General features: G+C 57.4%; 2 protein-coding genes across 7 annotated transcripts in view; both read left to right on the top strand.

Annotated features, from left to right (window-relative positions):
- SHANK3 (SH3 and multiple ankyrin repeat domains 3) overlaps positions 1-6,177 on the top strand; it is a 52,454-nt gene extending 46,277 nt beyond the window's left edge. For 4 of the 6 annotated variants that reach the window (XM_082420926.1, XM_082420924.1, XM_082420925.1 and 1 more), the window contains one exon: positions 3,624-6,177. In XM_082420926.1, the coding sequence (XP_082277052.1) occupies positions 3,624-4,215 (592 nt within the window). In that variant the 3' untranslated portion in view covers positions 4,216-6,177. The other 2 variants (XM_082420928.1, XM_082420927.1) reach the window with 2 other exon arrangements.
- Positions 6,178-11,297: 5,120 nt separating this feature from the next.
- ACR (acrosin) lies at positions 11,298-16,834 on the top strand (the record flags this gene model as incomplete). The annotated part of the gene is made up of 5 exons (XM_082421156.1): positions 11,298-11,365; positions 12,384-12,590; positions 12,813-13,096; positions 15,990-16,209; positions 16,251-16,834. The coding sequence occupies 5 exons, from the start codon at positions 11,298-11,300 to the stop codon at positions 16,759-16,761; spliced, it is 1,290 nt and encodes a 429-aa protein (XP_082277282.1). The 3' UTR covers positions 16,762-16,834.
- Positions 16,835-18,648: the final 1,814 nt, after the last annotated feature.

The following is an 18,648-nucleotide window of genomic DNA, read 5'->3' as shown; positions in this document are numbered from 1 at the left end:
ATTTCAAAAGGCCACAGGCCTAGACCTGCCCTGCGTGAGTGCAGTGGCAGAAGGCTCCAGGCAGAGACCAGGGCCGGAGTGGGCTTTTTCTTGCCTGTTGGCACCAGTGGGTTGACAGGCAGTCAAGCCTGAGAGTGACATGTCACATTGTTTTTGTTTTGTAACATTTTTTTTCAGTGCATATTGTGTTCCTGGCTTTGAGCTAGGTACCAAGAGTCAAGGATAACAATTAGGAAGTGAGATGAAAGGTCCTGAGTGGGACCATGAAAGGTCTGGATCCAGAGGTGGCTGGGGGTGAGGAGGAGGGCCAGGGTTAATGCTGGGAGTTGGTGACATGTCATCCATGGGGGTGAAAGGATGGAGCAGCTGATGGTGGCTCCCAGGCCTCTGGGGCGAGGGAGAGCATGGGGCGAGGGAGAGCATGGGGCGAGGGAGAGCATGTTTGGAGACCCCAGGAGAGGTCTGGGGAGAGCTCAGGAGAGAGTGGCTTGGCTTCACATGTGGCATTCATGAGCACATCGGTCACAGAAAAGGGTGGGAGCGGATGACATGGCCTGGGAGAAGGTGTGAACTAAGAGGGGAACCTATCTAGGAAGGAAAGGGTAGAGGAAAGGGTGCCTAAGAGGGAAAGCAGCGGACAGGTCAGCAAGGGGATTCTGCTGACAGCCTCGGTAACTGCAGGGGCGAGGGGTGGGGGGGCAAGACCAGGCCTCACTGGTCGAGGAGTCACGAGGAAGCCAGACACTGCAAGGTTCAGACACTGGTGGGAAAGTTGCTGGGGAGTGTGGAGCCTGGCTGAGACGTCTGGAGGAAGAGCGGAAGGCACCCAGGGGTGCTGGTGCCTAGCGAGGTACCCCATGTTAGAGAGTGGGTGGCCCAGAAGCCCTCTGGGAGGCCGGCAGGGGTTGATGTGGCCATGCCATGGTCAGAGCCTGGCTGGGGAGGCCGTCAGACAGCTCAGAGTGGTGACGGACAGCGATGGCTCTGCAGAGGTGGTGTGGAAACATGTGGACCTTGACCATGGATGCTCCCAGGGTGCCTGGCCTGGGGCAATGTGGGAAGTTCCCTGTTCCCCAAGAGGAAGGGGAGGAGGAGCAGACGCCTGGGCCGTGGGCATCCCTGGCCACTCCCTGCTATGCCCTGGGGTCTTGGGAGGGCAGCCTTAGGAGTGTGACCGGCCCGTTCCCCTGCACTCCAGTGGATCAGCCCCTCACTCTTGGCACCTCCTGGCACCAGCCCTAGCCTCTGGCAGGTGCCCACCTCCCCACACCCAGTATCTCCCCTCGGCAGGGTCTCCCTGGTGCTCCTGAGCCAGTCTGCCCTCATCCTAGGCCTCCAGCTCACCCCCTGCCAGGGCTCCAGACCCTGCTCCGGGGGACTCTGGGGGTGGGCCACGCAGAACTCCATCCTGAGGTGCAGGTCCCCATGCCAGGGTGGGATGCGTGAGGGCCCGGGGTGGCGGGAGGGGAGCGCTGTACTGGGCCCAGCCCCCCAGCGCTGCTCCCTCGCCCTCTCCCTAGCAATCACCACCACTTGGGCGCCCTCCCCCACCCTCCACTGCCGCCCCACTTTGCTCTGAAACCCAGGCGGTACCATGGAGGTCAGATGTGGGAGAGGGGAGGGTTTCTTCTGGTGATTGGTGCCTGTTCCTTGAGCCCATCACCCCAGGTGTCCTTGGAGTCCCCCTCTGCTGGGTGGGGGAAGCATGGTCTGGCCTCTTCAAGAGGCTCTGCTCTGGATCTGAGCAATTGGGCAAGGCAGCAGGGACAGAGGCAGAGGAGAGGGAGCCAGTGGAAGGCAATGGAAACCAGGTTGAGTAGGAGGGACAGAGCTGGATCTCCAGGGGGAGGCTGACCTTGCACGGGTGAGACGGGAAAAGACAAAACCTGCTTTCAGGGGAGGAAGGATGCTCAGGGTGCCCGTGCGGTGTGGGACAGGGACCAGTCAGGATGGCACAGAGGTGGGTGGGGGAACCCAGGGGAGGGGTCCTTAGCCCAGTGCGGGCAAGGGCAGGGAGAGGGAGGTGGGATGGCAGCTGGAGAGAGGCCCTTCAGGCAGCAGCAGCACAAGGGGACACAAAGCATCCCCAAGTGCCAGGGGTCTGCTGAGCAGCTGCCACACAGGGTTCTTAGTAAAGCCTGTGGATGGACACCACTGTGGTCTGCACTTCACGGACCAGGGAACAGGTCACAGGGAAACCAGGAGCCCACCCAGCTCTGCCCACATCGGGCCTGCACTTTCCTTCCTCCAGCAGCTCCAGATGTGTTCCCTCCCATCGCACCTGGGCCCACTGCACCTGAATTCCTCCCTTACTGGGTATCTGGCCAGGGGGTCCCTGCACCTGGCTGCCCTCACTGTGGTCGTGACTGGGGGCCGTGTGCCTGCTTTGAGGGCCTGGGCCGCTAACACTCTCTCTCATTGCTCTCTCCTGCCCATCTGCATGTGGCTGCTCTGTCTAGCTGCGCGGTGGTCCCGAGCGCCGGCTGTGTAAGTGAGCATGCCCATCCCATGCCTCTCACTGTCCGTGCGCTGCACCTGCCCGCCTGGATCTCTGCTCTGCGTGGCTTCACGGGGCTTTGGTGCCACTGACGGCCCCATGAGGCTTCCCGTGGCCACAGTAGGGGATAGGGAAAGAAACGGGGTGGAGGTGGCATGGGATCTAGGAGTGGGTTTTCTCTGGAGGGGTCCCCCCAGCCAGGCTTCCCACCATGGCCATGCTGGGGGGCGTGGCGGGGCTGAAGGCCTGGGGTCCTATCAGGTGATGCTGGGAAGTGAAGACCCATCTGTGTGTTTGTGTGTGTGTGTGTGTGTGCGTGCACATGTGCTGCTGTGTCACTGTCATGAGCAGGCCACTGCCACTCCTGCCACTGCTGCTGCATGTATGTAACACACGTGGGTGCTACTGCTGCTGCATGTATGTAACACACGTGGGTGTTACTGCTGCTGCTGTGCGCTGCCCTGTGCGGGGAGGCCGCGTGTCATGGGTGTGTTGCCGCCTCACGCCTGTCCTGCACGTGCCGCTGCTCTGTGTGGGTGTGAACGCCGCCTCGTGTCTGTCTCAGACCTCATGGACTTGTTCAGTCTTGTGCTGCCACCAGCCTTTATCATGACTCAGCCAGCCCTGCAGCCAGCCCAGGTCTTTCTGGGTCTCCTCATGATGACAGAGGGGGAAGTGGTGTGTGGGAGAAGTGGTGAGGGGTCTTGCCAGAGTCTTACTCTCCAGGGTGTGGGTGGACGGGGCAGTGTCCAGAGCCGGTGTCCCGGGCTGTCGGAAATGCGGTGCGAAGCCCTTTGCCCCAGCGGCTGTCTTTCCTCCGGCAGCCTGCTCTTGGAGCCCGCAAAGAGTGGAGGGGGCCAGGGGTTTTACTCCTCACGGTCCGTGCAGTCTAGGGCCCCCCTCCCCCAGCAGGGCACCGGCTCTGACTCTGAGGACCAGGCCAGAGTAACCACAGGACCCTACCCTCCTTTCTTCCTCTGGCCCTAAGGCTACCCACCGAGTCCCAGGCCGCCCCCTCCCGCCCCCGCCCTCCCAGAGTCCTCCTGGCCGCTGGCCCCCGCCCCTCCGCCTACCCCCACCTCGCCTAGTGCCCCTCACCTGGCCTTGACCCCCTCTCCCTCCGCAGGCTCTTCAGCAGCCTCGGTGAGCTGAGCTCCATCTCAGCGCAGCGCAGCCCTGGGGGCCCGGGCGGCGGGGCCTCCTACCCGGTGCGGCCCGGCGGCCGCTACCCAGTGGCGCGGCGCGCCCCGAGCCCAGTGAAGCCCGCGTCGCTGGAGCGGGTGGAGGGGCTGGGGGCGGGCGCGGGGGGCGCGGGGCGGCCCTTCGGCCTCACGCCCCCCACCATCCTCAAGTCGTCCAGCCTCTCCATCCCGCACGAGCCGAAGGAGGTGCGCTTTGTGGTGCGCAGTGTGAGCGCGCGCAGCCGCTCGCCCTCGCCTTCGCCGCTGCCCTCGCCAGCGCCTGGCCCCGGCCCCGGGGCCCCCAGCCCGCGCCGGCCCTTCCAGCAAAAGCCCCTGCAACTCTGGAGCAAGTTCGACGTGGGCGACTGGCTGGAGAGCATCCACTTGGGCGAGCACCGCGACCGCTTCGAGGACCACGAGATCGAGGGCGCGCACCTGCCGGCGCTCACCAAGGACGACTTCGTGGAGCTGGGCGTCACGCGCGTGGGCCACCGCATGAACATCGAGCGCGCGCTCAGGCAGCTGGACGGCAGCTGACGCCCCCCCCCAACCCACGCCCCGGCCGCGCCCTGCCGGCAGGGCCCCCCACCTCCGCCCCCGGGCCGCGGGCTCGGCCCGCCCCCTAACCCCCACCCCAACGGCGCCCGGGCCAGGAATGTTGCATGAATCGTCCTGTTTGCTGTTGCTCGGAGACTTGCCCTGTACATTGCTTAGTGCCCTCCCAGGCCGTCGAGCCCCACCCAGCACACGGTCAGGAAGGGCGCGGGCCGTGGGGCGGGGCGGGGGGCTGGAGCGGGAGGGGGTTGGGGACGGGGCTGCTCCGGCCTGACCATCTCCCGCTCAGCTCCTGGTGGCTACTTTCCCAGAGGGGGGAACCTAGTCCAGCATGCAAGGTCAAGACACACCTTGGTGACTCGGGGGGAGGGGGGAGACATTGGGGTTCTCGGTTGGGGGCCAAGGAGCCCCCCTGTTTTGCATATTTTAATCCACTCTATATTTGGAACGAGAAAAGGAACAAATATCTCTGTCCTCAATAGCTTCCCTTCCCCTCCCCTCCAGCCCCCCAGTGGTTCCGCTGCGGCTGCCCAGTCTTCCATCTCTGGCCCCTCAACTGCCACTGCCACCCCACATGGGGCGGGGGACGCTCCAGCTGGTCTGGGGTTGGCCAGGGTCCTAGTAACCCGTCCTGGGGCCCCGGCTGGGCCCCCTCCCCTCGCTGAGCTATAGTGTGCCCCACCGACCCTTCAGGTGCTGCGTGGAGGAGGGGCGGCAGGCAGCGAGTCCTGCTGGGCACTAGCAAGGTCAGATCGCCTGGGAGACCGTGGCCCTGGAGTGGGGGGTGGGAGGGCAGGGCCCTGGCACCCGCCCCCAGCTATCTCTCTCGCAGGGTCCCTCCCCAGTAGGGGTCTAGCCTCCTCCCCACGCTGCTGGGCGACTACAGCAAAGAAGCCTCCCTGCCTCAGACCTGAAGTCTCCAGTTCCGCCCTGTGTGTGTGCGCACATGTGCGAGTGTGTGAATCTCGGGGTGCGACTGAGTGCATCGGAGCCCCGCGTGTGCCTGACTGGAGAGCGGTCCCTAGGGGCCACTCTGGACTAGTGTAGGGGCTTCGGAAGCGTGCACAGGGTGCGTGCATGGGTGTGTGCCTGTGAAAGCACCCCGTCTCCACTTCCAAAGAAAGTCAGAGGTCGTCTTGCACCCTGGGACCTGCTGTCTGCCCAGCCTGGCCCTCCAGAGCCTTGCCGAGCCTGAGTGCGCCTTCTTGGTGAAGGCTTGCTGCTTGGGAGAGGCCCCCGAGGGCCCCTGGAGGCAGTGCTCCCCCCGTCGGGCTTCTAGGGGGGATCATCGGGGCAGCCCTAGAGCCAGGCCACTGCGAGCCCTGGGGAGAGGCAAAGAGCCCAGCAGGCACCCCAGCCCCCCTTACTGTGACTCCTCACACTCAGCAATGACCTGTGGGGTGGGGGGCCCGGGACGTTTTTAAACCTAGGGTTTGGAGTCTGGACTAAGCTCCATCCACGTCACTCACAAGTTTCTGTTTATATTTCTAGCTTTTTTTAATAAAAATTAAAAAACCCAGAAAACAGAAGTTTTCACAGCCCAGGGACCTGGCACGCCGGTCTGTGCCCACCCGCCCCGCCCCCGGCCCGCCGGCCCCATTCCCTGGGCAGATTCACACCCAGTAACCCGTTCACCAACAGACCAGGTCACACACACGGCGGCAGTCACTGTAACAGACTGCCACATACACACTCGTCTCACACTCACCTGTGGGTTTTTGGTTCCGTTCAATTTGGGTTTTTAACTTTACAGGGTCAGTTCTGCTTCACCCCTCCTTTTGTATGGAGTTCCAGCTGGGGGATTTCACCCCCTGCTCCAGTCCTGAGGCCTCCTGACCCTGACGTTGTGATACACCCCACAGAGATCTATGTTTCTTATATTATTATTATTATTGATAATAATTATTATAATATTATTATGTAATAAATTTATAAGAAATGAAACCACCTCTCTGTTGCCTGCTTGAGGAAGTATCGGGAGCACAAACTCTGCTGTCCCTTGGACAGCTCACACAAACCTCCCCGGCCTGGAGCAAGCACTCAGCCCCACGCAGTGATCACCTGCAGATCCCTGTCTCTGACCCAGTCTCTTTACTGACCTCCATGCCCACGTGCCCGGCTTCTCCGTGCCTCTCTCTCTTTCCGAGGCCTGCTGGACCTGAGCCCATGCTTCCTGAGCTGGAAGCTTCGCTCTCTGCTCCCCAGCTCAGTGAATGACACCCCCTGAGCTGTAAGTCCGGTTGTCCTCCATGGCCTCTGTCCACTTTTCCCCCTGGTATCCAGTTGCCCCTAAATTCTGCTGCTCCTGTCTTTGAACCCTCTTGTGTCCATCCCCGCTTTCCTGCCCCCAAAGCTTCTGCCCATGTTCAGGCCTTCTCCCCTCTGAGCCAGCTGCCACCAGCCATCGATGGGGCAAGTGCTGTGTGGCACCTGGTGGGGGGTGGTAGCTCACAGGAAGGGCAGAGGCACCTCAGAGAGTGAAAGGAGGAGGAACAGTGAGGTGAGAGGGCACAGGAGACCCAGAGGGAGCCATGGAAGGGTGGAGACTGCGGGGCCCAGGTCTGAGAGAGGGCCAGAAGCCGCAGAGGTGGGATATCAGACCAGTTGGGCACCAGTCACCCGGTGGGGTTTTAGGAGGGGCAGTGGGTGCAGAGCCTGGCCACGCTGGGTCAAGGCGGAGTGTGAATGTGGCACATGCAAATGTGGACCTCGATTCAGGATGGGGCCTGGGCGACGCCTCCCGGAAAGCGTGAGGACCCCGGGAAGAGTAAGAACGGTGGATGGAGTGAAGCCTTGTGGGCAGGAGAGGGGTGGACTCAGGTGTCTTTGCCCAGAGCGGGCGGGAAGGCAGAAAAGCTCTGAGGAGCAGGTGAAGGTCTGGATGGCCTGCAAGGGAAGCTGAAGGCCCCTGTGAGGCTGCGGCGGTGACTGCTTGGCAGTGGGACCTTGAGAGAGGCTCACTGTCTGCCTACAAAGCCCCCCAATTTCAAATTTTCAACATTTTTCAAATTTTTGGCTTCGTTTTCAAGTTAGAAACAGTGGTCATCCTACAGAAGAGGCCAAGAAGGGAGTCGAGGAGTGGGGACCCGGGAGGGTCCGAGTGTGGGGGGCAGAGGTGGGACCCTGGCTCCCTCTGGGCCTGAGCACTGTGGCAGCTGGGGCGCTGGGCTCCTCTGAGCTGCACACGGAACCCTGGGCTTCCCTGGAACGGGGCCCGGAACTTGGGGCGAGTCCTGCTTTTCAGTGGAGGAGAGGAAGGACACGGCAGTGGGAGCCACCTTCCCTGGAAATGGCGTTGCCGTCCCGGCCCCCGGGGGTCTGGGGAGACCGATATCCCCACAGGTCGGAAGCCACCCCAGTGCCTCTGAAAATGAGTCAGAACCTTCAAGATCTATACCGGAGAAGCCTGCAGGGGCAGGTGGAGAGATGGCAGAGGGACACAGGGCTGAGTGAGCTGAAGCCTCCCAACGCCTGCGGCCGCTTTCTCACTCAGGACTACGAACTCCCTGCCCCGCTCCTGCCTCGTCATGACCTCAGAATGTTCCAGCTTTATCCTCTCAGGGGCCCCAAGCAACTCACCAGTGCTCTCTGGAACCCAGAGCAGAGGCTGTGGCTCCAGCCGCCCCCAGGGTCCTGTGGGCGCTGAGGCTGGATGGCTGATGAGGGGCCACGCTGGAGAGTAACTGAAGGCGGGCGGGAGTGAGCAGGGTGGGAGAGGTGAGGCAGGGGCAGGCGGGAGCCAGCAGAGGTTAAGGCTCAGTGTGAGGAAGATGGGGTGGGAGTTGGCTTGCTCAGGTGAGTGGGGATGCGGAGTGCACAGGAGCAGGGGGGAGGGCTGGGGTCAGCTAGAGGGGCGTGTCGGGGTGGGGAGGGAGTGGGGCTGGAGAGTGGGGAGAAGGAACCTCGGGTGGAGGGGTGTGGGGAGCCCCTTGTCCTGCTCCCCGTGCTGGGAGCTCCACCTTGGCCTGAGCCAAGCCCACAGTAGCCATTGAGACCCCATCCTCTGGCCCCAGAATCCTAACTGTCCTGTACCTTCCCACCTCCCTCCTTTGCTCTCGGGAACAGCGTGGAGAAGGCAAACGACGTCACTCTTCCGTTCGGTTTAATGACAAAATTAAGCCTGCTGGTCCATGTGCCTGTCGCTCAACGCGTGACTGTGGCTGCGAGCAGGTACTGTAACCCCTTCAAGAATCAGAAGTGGGCGCTACTCTGAAGAGTCAAACAATAACTGTCTTCTAGAATCTAGACATTGGGTCTTCAATCTTTGTTACTGCATAACCCCTAAATGTTTTGAAAAACTGGGTACCACTTTTCATTTTGAAGTTTGTATGTTACATTTTCATCCTATATTTTGAAAAACTTGCAAAAGTTATGATTTCCAGAAAATTGTACATATTAACATTTAACATAAATGGTTACATCATTCTGTTAAATGATTCTCATGGATCTAAATACCGTATCAACTTTATGCCCATCAAAATCCTGTAAAAACACCTGAATAACCTTTTCTTTAACAAGCAAACCTTTAATATCACTTATAGAGTTCCTATTGCCATTTCTTGAACTATATTTCCAAAGCCTTTTTTGGTTACTTTATCAGGCACAGTCTGACACTGAGTTAAAATAAGCAAGACCTCAGGTTGGTGAAATAGGACCTCGAAACCTTCAGATAGAGGAGGTGAGACCACCTGAGATGAGAGAGAGAGAGAGAGAGAGACCTTGGACACTTATGTAAGGCAGAAGAGTCCTCCTGAAAGTCAAGTAGAAGAAACAAGCCCTGTGACACTCAGGTATGGGAAGTAAGAGATCCTAACAGATAAAGTATCTAAGAGCCCTGAAACGGACGGAGGGGAGATGACTCCTCCTTACACTCAGGGAGCGGAGAGGGAGACCTCCCGCCGTGCAGTAGCAGAGAGAAAAATCTCGTGACACTCCAATAGTTGATATCTTTGAGACCTGATTGCATTTATATAAGGGAAATAAAACCTCCCACTTGGCAGGAAGGGAAATAATGAATATCAAACTCAAGTAAGGAAGTTAAATCATCCTGCTCCTCACTGGCGGGATAAGGCCTTGTCACTCCCTAGTAAATAAAGATGACATGTTCTGGCTTTGTAATAGGAGAGACAAGACCTTCTGACCCGCAGGGAGAGTATATTTGGGGACAGTCATGTGGACAAAATAACTTCCTGACAATGAGGTGTGTGAGAGGATGTCTCTGGACATTGGAGAGTAAGTGAGATGCCCTGACAATTAGGTAGAATAGATGGAAATGCCTGATACCCGGGGACAGCGAAGCCTCGTGACACTCAAATAAGGAAGATGAGACATGCTTGTACTAAAGTAAGGGAGAGGAGACCCCCCCGGTCACTTAGAGGGAAGAGGCAGGACCTCCAGACACAGAGCGGAAGAGATGAGGCCTGTCAGGTAGAGACGAGACCTCCCGACACTCAGGGCCTGTAAGACCTCCTTGCGCTCAAATGGGAGATAGAGATTTCATGACCCTCAGGTAGGGGAGATGAGACCTCCAGACACCCAGGAAGGGGAGAGAAAGACTTCAGACAGTCAGGGGGTTGAGAGGAGAGGTTTGGACACTTATGTAGAGGAGAGGAAACCTTGTGGTGCTCAGGTAGAGAAGATGTAAGCTCACGACATTCCAGAAGGGAGACGCCGGCCTCCTCAAGCAGGGGCTGGGAGACTTCCTGGCAGTCAAGTGGGGTTGCGAGAACCCCTGACACTCCAGTGTGGCAGTTGAAGCCTCGGAGTACTCATATAGGTGAGATGCAACCTCTTGACACTCAGATAGAGGATGTGAGACCTTTCGGTTCTCAGGTAGAGAAGATGAGACAAAGTGACACTCAGGTGGTGGAGTTGAGGCCTTTGGCCCTGAGGTGGAAGAAAAGAGACATCCTCACAGTCAGGGGGAGGAGATGACAGCTCCCTGATACTCAGGTAAGATATATGCGACCTGCTGGATGTTCAGTTGAGGGGGATGTGACCTCCTGAAGGTTACATGAAATGAGAAAGTAGGACACTTAGTCAGAGAAGATGCTTGGGTAAAGGAATCGAGATCGTCTGACAATCTGAAAACTCTTCATACCTGGAAAGAGGACATGAGGTGTGCTGACACTCGGGTAGGAGAGGTGGGACCTCGTGACACTCATATAGGTGGGGTGCAACTCCTTGGCGTTCAGATAGGCCAGTTGAGACTTTATACTCAGGTACAGGAGCTAAGACTGCTCCTCCAGTAGGTAGAGATGCGACCTCCCCACACTCTGACAGGGGAGGTAAAACTTTTTAACATCCAGGTAGGTGAGGTGAGCATTCTCCTACTCTGGGAGGTGAGATGCTGTCTCCTGACATTCAGAAGAAACATTACTTCATGACATTCAGGTAACTGTGCTGAGAATTCCTGACACTCAGGTATAGGAGAGAACACCCTGCTGCACATGGCCCCAGGGAGGAGACCTGGAGACACTCAGGTAGAAGATACCGAGACCCTGTGGAGAGAAAGGTGGGCTTTGTAGTCTTAAGCTGGGTAAGTTCAAAATGGTCTTCAGAAAGTGTGCTGATAGCACACACTTGGAAGAGGGAAAGACAATTTCCCCCCGCAGTGTTAAGGACCTGTCAACCTGTGGAGCCTCCCTCGAACCGCTGACATATTGCACCGTCTTGTCGCAGAGCGGCTCAGCTGCCCCTCAGTCTGTGAGTTGGAATGGGACTGTGGCTACAGCTTGCATGAGGGTCAGACCCCGAACCTGCACAAAGCTGGAACCTCAGATGGTGTGGGACCTTGGAAGATAACGGGAACTGAAGATCCTGGCCTTGGGACAGAGGGAGGGGGCTGCATGTGAACCCGCGTCACCCTGGGGTGGGGGGGATCCTGTGCCAGAAGTTGGGAAGTCACTTCAGCATGAACCGGTTGAGCTAAAGGGCTCCTCCTGCCTGGCCTGACTGCTGGAGGGTGGGGGGTGGGAGGTCACTCTGCTGATTGGTCAGAAGGCCATGGAGCTTTGTGAGGTCACTGGGCTTCCAGGCCAGGCTGGAGCAGGAGTTTGGTAGAGATGTTGCCAACTGCCGTTCTGCTGGTCTTGGCAGTGTCTGTGGTCGCTAGAGATAACATCACGTGTGAGTAAGTGTCACAGACACCTGGGGTGGGGAGGGTGTCTTCTGAGTAACAGACCCCACCCAGACTCCCTGTGTCCAGGGCTCTGGAGGAAGCCAAGCTGGGGCCTCAGCAGTCCCTCGGGTCTCACAGCGCCTGTTACCCACATCCCCAACCCAGACCATCCCTGCTCCCAGCATCCTCAACCCAGAGCCCCCAGGGCCCCAGACGTCCATGGTTTCCTCCAGAGACTGACTCCTGGGGCCCTGCAGCACACAGGCCTGTGCTCCCTCCCCGCCCAGTGACTGACTTCACTGCCTCTTGAACGGGAGTCTTGATTCTCAGGAGCTCCTGTCCTCCCACAGACACTGGGACGCCCCCCACTGAGGCTGACCCCAAAGGCCCCAGGGTGTCGTCAGGCGGTACCTCTGGGACCTCCACTCCACGTGTAGCATTCCCAAGCCCCCAAGGTACCCCGCAGTGCCAATGACTGCCAAACTCCCACCAGCGACACAGAGCCCTGACCTTCCCCCTCTGGACCGCTCCCGCCCCAGTGTGCCCCCCTCCCCTGGGGGTCACTTTATCGACCTGCGGCTGCTCTCCTCCTACAACTGTGCAACCCAACCCTGCAGCCCCAGGACCCGCTGGCTCTTCCCGGAGTCTCCCACACAAGATGACCCCCCTCCGCTCCCACCTTCAGCCCCCCCTCTGACTAGGGATCTCCCATACTTCTAGGGCCCTCACAGCCTGTCCTAGCTACCCGTGGCCCCCTCTGTCCCCACCTGGCGACCACACGCACAAGACCCGAGAAATGCCGCCCCTGGAGTATTTCCTGGAGCCCGTGGCTTCCTGTCCCATCACAGCCGCCACAGCGCCACTGCTCAGCCGTCCCCCTGGATCCCACACCCTCGAGCTGCCCCTGCTTTCCCAGGACCCCAGCTCTTCCCCGCTGTGACCAGCCCCACGCCGCTCTCCCCCCGTTGTGGAGGCACGAGGAAAGGCTGGCCTATTCCTGATTCGAACTGTGCCCGTGGTCTCTCCTCAGCGGCCCCTGCGGGTCACGGTTCAGGCAGAACCAGCAAGGGGGCACGCGCATCATCGGTGGGCAGGCCGCGGCGCTCGGGGCCTGGCCCTGGATGGTCAGCCTCCAGATCTTCACGTACCACAACAATCGGCGGTACCACGTGTGCGGGGGCACCTTGCTGAACTCCCACTGGCTGCTCACTGCTGCTCACTGCTTCCGGAACAAAATGTATGTGCGGGAACACGCAGAGGGGGTCTTCAGAAAGGCTCTTCTCAGAACTGGGCGTTCTCCAGGGGTCTGTGTGCCGGGGAAACCTGAGGCTTTGGGCCCAGTGGTAACCAGACGGCGGGGGTGACCCGACCCACACCCGCGGGGGATGGGGCGCTCCAAGGGTCACGGTCACTAGCCAGTCCACAGCGAGGGTGACCTGGCTTACCTCTGTGCCCACAGAAGAGTTACCGACTGGAGGCTGATTTTCGGAGCAAAGGAGGTTGTGTGGGGAAGCGATAAGCCAGTGAGGCCGCCACTGCAGGAGAGACACGTCGAGAAAATCATCATTCACGAGAAGTACTCCCCGGGTTCAGAGGCAAACGACATTGCTCTCATGAAGATCACCCCCCCTGTTCCCTGTGGGCACTTCATTGGACCAGGCTGCCTGCCCCAGTTTCGGGCAGGCCCACCCAGAATTCCCCAGACATGCTGGGTGGCTGGCTGGGGATTCTTAAAAGACAATGGTGAGTAGCGGCAGGGAGAAATGCTGGTCACCCCCTCGGCGGTCCTTGAGGTGAAGGGGAAATACGTGGACGCCTGCCCTAGCCCCACCCAGGCCCCAGCGCGGTGCTGTGAGCGGGTCCTGCCGCTGTCCCCTTTCACAGCCAGAGAAACAGAGCAGAGTTCCCTGTCCAGGGCCCCTCACCGGCGGCTGGTGTGCCCCCCCGGGAGAGGCCGATGGCAGGCACAAGGAGAACCTTGGCGTCTTTAGCATGGGGTCGAGGCTGTGCCTGGAGCCCCGGGGTGAGTTCTGGAAGCGGGGGATGCGCCCCGACGCAGCACTTGGAGAAGGGCTTTAGACCGAGTTTCCCTCTCTATCTGTATATGGAAGGGCCAGGGCACGTGGTCTCCAAGCTCTGCGGCTCCCGAGCCCCGCCCTTCTGCCCCAGTGCCATCTCTGCTCCCCATGCTTGCCGGCCGTCCATCCTGCCCAGCCGTTACTGCGCGTGTCCCCTGGGGACCGGGAGAGGGGCTGGTGGCGGGTGTGGCTTTCTGCGGGTCAGCGACGGGCAGCAAGTTTCTGCTAGCGGGGCGAGACGGAGTAGGACAGGCCTCTGCTCGTGAGCCACCCTTTCAGCTTTCTGTTGGTGTGTGCGTGAGTCTTCACCCAGTCACATTAGGGATGTGACGATATGATTGAAATTAACTTAGCTTTCAATCTCTTTTGTTCATTGATAATGGAAAATCTGGGATTCCTAATTCAAGGCAGTTCAATCATTTGGGGTTTAAAGCTCAGTATTTTTTTCTTTTTTTGGTAACAAAAATCGGTAATTTTGGATTCTTCCCTTAACTCTTCTTCTCCTCTCTCAAAGTTTGATCTTAGTTTCTGATAAGATTGCCACCTATGCTGTCCCTCGGGGAAGGGCATCTCCTCCCAGTCACCTTTGCTTTCACTGGCCTTTGCTGACTCACAACCTTTCCTCCCTGGCCTGGGGTGTCAATCCCTGTCCGGCTGTTGGTGTCCGTGGCTCTGCCATGATCTCTAGAGCAAGTACACACTTTCTTCTTGTCTCATCCCCTGGCCTGCCCTGCTCTGCCCACCTGTCCGACCTTGTCCTTAGCTTTTGGGGGTTCTTGCGGTCCCTGGGAGGCTGATCTCAGAGTTTCCATCCAATGACACCCCCCCCGCCCCACCAACCCCACCTCTGCTGTCCTTTTGCTCAGGAGAACTGTGGGCTCCCACCTATACCCTGGACGTCACGAAAGACCTATTTTGTTCTAGAATCACCTTAAATTTAATGAGATTTCTATCCTTTTTTTTTTGCAAACACAGCCCCCACCTTTAAGGCCAAGTCTTAGAGAAACCCCCAGCCTCCTGTGATATTCCTTCCGACCTTTCTTTTTCTTGACCTACCTCTTCCTTGAACTCAGATGCTTTGGGGCTGGAAGAGCACTTTTGGGAATCGGCCTCTTTTTCCATTGAATGTTTAGCTCCTGCAGGCTTTTTTGGCATTTGATGTTTAAAGCCAAGGTGCTGGGACTGAGAAAACTCTTCTGTGTTTCAGGACACCTGGCTCTTAACAATGAATCTCATGGCTTTCAAGACTGTGGGCTCTGCCATAGATTTAAAAGGTCACCTTAATGGCCAACAAGCCAGGCTTGCCATTGTTATTTCCGTGTTACCCCTACCCGAAGGGCAGTGCATGTACAAAACCCTCATTGCTGCTTGGATGGGAAGGAAAGGTGGGGGCTAAGGAGGTTGGAAGCATAACCAAAGCCACGCAAACATGCATTCAGCAGCCATCTACTGAATGCTTGCTGTGCCTGCCCCACCCACAGCGCTCCATGGGGCGCCTGCCTTCCCTCTCGGCCTTCAGAGCCATGCTCCGGGTCTGCCCCTCCGATAGGTCTGATCTGGCAACTCCGCATCTGCACTGCACACGATGTTCAAGCCCACTGGGCTGTGGCTGGGCTATGGGTGCTGCTGTGGCAGGGCCAGTGGAACCCTCCTGTCTGTGGGACCACGTGATGCAGAGCGGACCGTCGCATCGGCTCTTGGGCTCCAAGCCAGATGCAATGGATCTGGCTGCTCCAGCCCCAGCAAAGGCTGGGCCTTTCTTAACCCCTGGTCATGGCCGAGCATCTGAGGCAATAAAGGAAGCTCTGACGTGGCCTCAGGGGTCATTTCAACCCCCCGTGCCCCTGACAGGTCTGCCTGTGTGTGGAGGCCCTGCCATAGCTCTGCTATCTCCACATCTCAAAACAGATACGAGGCACATGGGGAGGGACTCATCAGACCAAGTCCAGCAGGTCCTGTCCACACCCGGGTGGAGGGTAAGAAGCAGGGGGGTGACCTGTAGCCAGAACGAAAGGCGTGGCCTGGACTTGAGTCTAGAGAGGAAGACCTGGGTGTGGATCCAAGCCGCACCAGGCCCCTGCCGTGACCTTGGCAAGGGGTGCTCCAATCTCCTGGTTGGAGAAAAGGGGAATAACCGTCCCTAACTCGTGAGGTGGCTGTGAGGAGTGAATGGGACGAAGCCTGTGCGATGCATAGTGAGTGCTCAGCGCACCCTCAGTGTAATTGTTAACGTCCCCTCTGTAACCATCATCTACCGTTAATGTACGCGACTCTCCAGCTGTATCCGTCCAGCCTCCATCTGCCGGCTGCCCACCGTCCACCTCCTTTCTCTCCTCCTCTCTCCTCCACCTCCATCTCCTGCCTCTCCTCTGCTCTTCCAGCTGTGTGTTTTCTTCCCTTCAGGAGTGGGTACGGAGAGGCCGGGGGCATTGACTTGCATGGATCTTAGGTTCAAATAGAGCATTTCAGGATGACGGGGTTTTAGTGGAGGGAGGAAGGCAGGGCTTTCCCAGAACACGTCTTCTGTGATCACTGACCACTGAGTCGCCTGGCTGTAGCCCCCAGGACATCACCTATACTGCAGGAGGCACGTGTGGACATCATCGACCTCGACTTATGTAACTCGACCATGTGGTACAATGGGCGCATTCGTTCAACCAATGTGTGCGCAGGGTATCCTGAAGGCAAGATTGACACCTGCCAGGTAACTTCCCTTTGGGTGCCCAGGCCCTTGCGGACACCTCTTTTTTGGATCCCCGAGCAAATTTCCCGGGTCCCGTCTTCCAGCATCTACAGTCACAATGAGCTTGGGAGGTGACACCCACCAACTGCCCCTACAAAGAATCAATCACCATTTGTAGAACTTTATCCCACCCTAACGCAGAGATCATATCATCCAAACACTGCTCCAAAGAGAATGCTTACCTCTCTTCACCAGAATGCAAAACAGTCAAATCCACTTGTACACACATGCTGACGTACGCACGTAAAACCACGTGCACAGGCACATGCATTTGCTCATCTTGCCTCCTCACCGCGAGGAAACCCATGACAATCCCCACCCTTCTCACATCCCCGAGCAGCTGTTGGTGCACCTCAACTTTACCACAACTGCCTGTGCTTACGGCAGCAGGGAACCATACGACTGCAAAAATGCCTCCCAGAGTCTATGACCCTTCTGGGCAGGGAAAGTGGCTCTGGCAGAGAGTGACTTCTGTGTCCTTCTGGGCAGGGGGACAGCGGCGGGCCTCTCATGTGCAGAGAGAGCGTGGAAAACAGCTACGTGGTCGTGGGAATCACAAGCTGGGGGGTAGGCTGTGCCCGAGCTAAGCGCCCCGGAGTCTACACGTCTACCTGGTCCTATCTGAACTGGATTGCTTCCAAGATTGGTTCTAATGCTTTGCACATGATTCAGTTGCCCACCCCTCCCCCTCCTTCTACTCCAGCACCCCCCGCTAAACCCACCTCCACTCAGCCTTCTATTCGCCCACCTTGGTACTTCCAACAACCTCCTCGACCACCTCCCTCCCAGAGACCCGCTGCAGTGGCCCGACCCCAACCCACAGCTCCACCGCCCCCCCCTCCTCCACCGCCACTCCCTCCCCCACCACCACCCCCTCCCCCTCCCCCACCGCAACCTTCCACTAAACCTCCCCAAGCACTTTCTTTTGCCAAGCGACTACAGCAGCTCATAGAGGCCTTGAAGGGGAAGGCCTTTTTTGACAGAAAGGGCACTTATGAAATGGAGACCACAGACATCCCAGAGCAGCCTGCCTCCTCCTGATCCGACCCCCTTCTCAACGGACCCAGTGAACCCCTCGCTCCTGAGATGAAAAAAATGATTATAAAAAAGACGAAATAAATGATTATAAATACAAATATAAATATATATTCATAAAGAGATGTTTTCTGGACTTCTTCCTATCTGCCCTCCCCAACTCAATCCCTCATCTCATCTACCTTGCCTCCTCCGTTCACCGCCCGACAAGTTGGAATTGCTTGTATTAATGATGTCAATTGTGGTTCTTTTTAAATCTTGATTTTAAAAACTAGAACAAGGTGACCTGGGGCTGTGGTCCAGGTAATCATTTAGCGCTTAGTGTCTCTGCATATTAAATCGACGGGCCTCCCAGCTCCTGTGAGGTGAGCTGACTGGAAATGAAGGGTGTGCGCCCAAGTCTGCTGGAGGCCATGCTCTCCTGGTGGTGTGAAGAGACAGACCCACGAGAGGAATCTGTCCTTAGTTTGTTTCTTCTCTCCTCCTTGAGGTGGAAAATTCTGCCCTGGGCCTGTGATCTGTAGCTGACACTTGGGTCTCCTTCCTGGAGGGACAGGGCTGAGCTCAAGGAACCCTCCGATGGGAGCCTGCAGAGTCTAGGCGACAGGTTCTTGCATACCATCTGCAAACTTCCCATGCATGTGGCTATAACCTAATCCCCTTCTTCTATTTTCACTGTTCATATTACTCTTTGACTTCCTTTTTACCATTTATCAAATACAGACATTTCCGTATTAGCACATACGGACCCCTTCTCTAACTACGCTCCACAGTACGGGCATTTATGAGCCACAGTGTCACGTTTCCTTCCTAGGAGGGAATTTCCAGTCTTCCATTTTAGCTCCCCCTCAATGTGCACATTTCCCCACATCGGCTCATAACAAATTCATCCATCCTTGCCAATCTAATGGATGTTTTAATTTTCATTTTTAAAATTATGAATGAAGCTGTTTATAAGTGAAGTGAGACTCTTTGATCGGCCTTCATGTCCCTGTGGATACTCTGGCCCTGAAAATGGCTCACAGATCCTGGCGCAGAAGCCCCTGCCCACAGCGACAGGAGGAGCAGGGAAGAAATGGGTAAAAGCTGAACCAACACCGAAGGGCATCCAGGCATCCGAGGACTATGCTCGCTCTTGCCCTGTGGGATCGTGAGGCAAATGATAAGGATTCTCAAAGAAATAAAATTCATAATGACTCTTATTGCGAGGAAGAATAACAGAAAATGATGAAACGGTGGCTAAACCTGCACATGGTAAAACTCTTGACGCTAGAAAACCGGGCATGTCAGGAATAAAAGATGTACAATGATGACTCTTAAAGGGGTAGAAGTTCTAGTTGTGAATTTGATCAGTATATGAAATCTAAACATATTTGCAAGGAAAAAAAAACTGATCCCAATGAATATAATTGTAGTAAATTTTAAATGGAAGTGGAAAA

This window comes from Balaenoptera physalus, assembly GCF_965194825.1.
Source record: "Balaenoptera physalus genome assembly, chromosome: 13".
In the NCBI taxonomy this organism is placed as follows: domain Eukaryota; kingdom Metazoa; phylum Chordata; class Mammalia; order Artiodactyla; family Balaenopteridae; genus Balaenoptera; species Balaenoptera physalus.
The sequence above is the reverse complement of the archived record's forward strand: the minus strand, read 5'-3'. Positions and strand labels throughout refer to the sequence as shown.